Below are 1,706 nucleotides of genomic sequence, written 5' to 3' on the forward strand. Positions count from 1 at the left end.
CTGGCTTTTCTTCTCATTAAAATGCACACAAGTTACTTTAGAACAAATCATGTTTCGGGGTGAAAATGGTGAAAGTGTTTGGAGAGCGCGGTCCGATCATTTGGACGATTTGATGAACAGTGTTGGGGTTGCTCTAATATCTGTTCTCTGAAGCATTTAAATTATCATATTTCCATATTTGAAAGCAAGCGTCTATTTACGCGATTTAGCCCGAACGGTTCTCTTGACTGGTTCTTGATATTTTTGCTTCACCTTTTGAGGCCCGGTGCATCGTCCCACCGTTTGGGCGAGGCATTGAATTGGACGGGACGGGACGGAGCGGAGCGTGCCGTGCTGCAGCTGCAGCTGGTGGTGGTGGCGTGCGTCAGTTCTTCAAGACCAGCTGCCCCCCTCCCCACCCACTTCGCTCTCGGCTTCATTACTCTCTGCATTTGCATTTGGGTGGGCGTGGGCCATTCTCCTCCTCCGCTCTTGTTCTTCTTCCCTAGATCTGATCTGGTAGCCACCGAATCCTACCTGGTTCATCTCTTTGTGCGATTCTTGCTTTTCATTTCACTTCACGCTGCATCTCCCTTTGTTTTCTGCAGAGAGGCATTGGAGCGTGCAGCAATGGCGGGCGAACTTCCGACGCCCTTGGACATGGACACCCCGGCCAAAGTGGAGAAGCAAGATCCGAGGTGTCCGGAGAGCATACCGGCGGTCCCGGCCACGGCGACCGCAAACTGGTCCAAATGGTCCACGCTCCCGGACGATCTCGTCCGCCGCATCGCCAAGTGCTTCCTCTACACCAACGACGTCGACTACTACATGTGCTTCCGCGCCGTCTGCCCCAGCTGGCGCGCCGTCACCGGCGACCCCAAGAGAGACGCTCTGGACTCTGGAGCCCTGCTTCTGTTGCTTCCAGCCGCTACATTGGATGGTCCTGGACGACGACTTCCAGAGCGACGACACGCGGATGGTTCTGGAGCAGCGTTGGAAGTCAGAGGCAGGAGGTGGAGCGGCTTCGTCTTGCACGGAGGTTCGGTGAAGATGTCAAGTCATGCCTGACCGACAGGTGCTACGCTTGGTCATGCCTGGTCGGCAGGTGCTACGCACGACAGATCCTCCAAGGGCTTCAAGCTGTGTCGGCTGGTGGTACTTGGCAGCATGGCGCTGAGGTGTATCAGTGGCGACCGCGACGTGTTCAGCTGTTTGCGCGCAGGGAGGAGGTGCCGTTGGGCGCCGTGGTGGCGTCGACGGTAGCTGGACCGAGCAAGGTTGATGCATCAGTACAGTTCTGAAGATGGAGCGGTGGCAGTTGGCGGCGGCGGCCTCTGAGAGCACGCCGGACCAGTGTGTGCCCTAGACCCGGCAAGTGGCTAGATTGAGGTCTCAGGTCTTAGATGTTAGGCTTGGCTGCGATATCTGTTTGGTATTAGGCCCAGGCTATCTGCGCCCCTTCATCAACTGGATAGGTGTAGCGACAGTTTGTTGTTTAGACGGCGGCTTTAGTCTTACTGTTGTATGACTTTGTAAGGTCTTGTGAGAATAATTAATAAAGTGGCCGTATGCATCGCCCAGATGCGGAGGCCGGGGGTCATCCTCCTTTTCTAAAAAAAAAGGTCAGTGTATGAATCTATTCTTCAACCCCTTGAACTAATTGCATTCTAAAAAATATTTGAAGGGGATTACATTTTTATTTGTTTATTATACTTTTGGGAATTACT

At 53.6% G+C, this 1,706-nt stretch overlaps 1 protein-coding gene across 1 annotated transcript; it reads left to right on the forward strand.

Annotated features, from left to right (window-relative positions):
- The first annotated feature begins 264 nt into the window (after window positions 1–264).
- LOC123075479 (uncharacterized) lies at window positions 265–1,187 on the forward strand. The gene is made up of 2 exons (XM_044498075.1): window positions 265–498; window positions 588–1,187. Exon 2 carries the CDS (start codon window positions 610–612, stop codon window positions 1,045–1,047), a length of 438 nt encoding a protein of 145 aa, XP_044354010.1. The 5' UTR covers window positions 265–498; window positions 588–609; the 3' UTR covers window positions 1,048–1,187.
- The last annotated feature ends 519 nt before the right edge of the window (window positions 1,188–1,706 follow it).

Source organism: Triticum aestivum, chromosome 3D (assembly GCF_018294505.1).
Source record: "Triticum aestivum cultivar Chinese Spring chromosome 3D, IWGSC CS RefSeq v2.1, whole genome shotgun sequence".
Taxonomy (NCBI): domain Eukaryota; kingdom Viridiplantae; phylum Streptophyta; class Magnoliopsida; order Poales; family Poaceae; genus Triticum; species Triticum aestivum.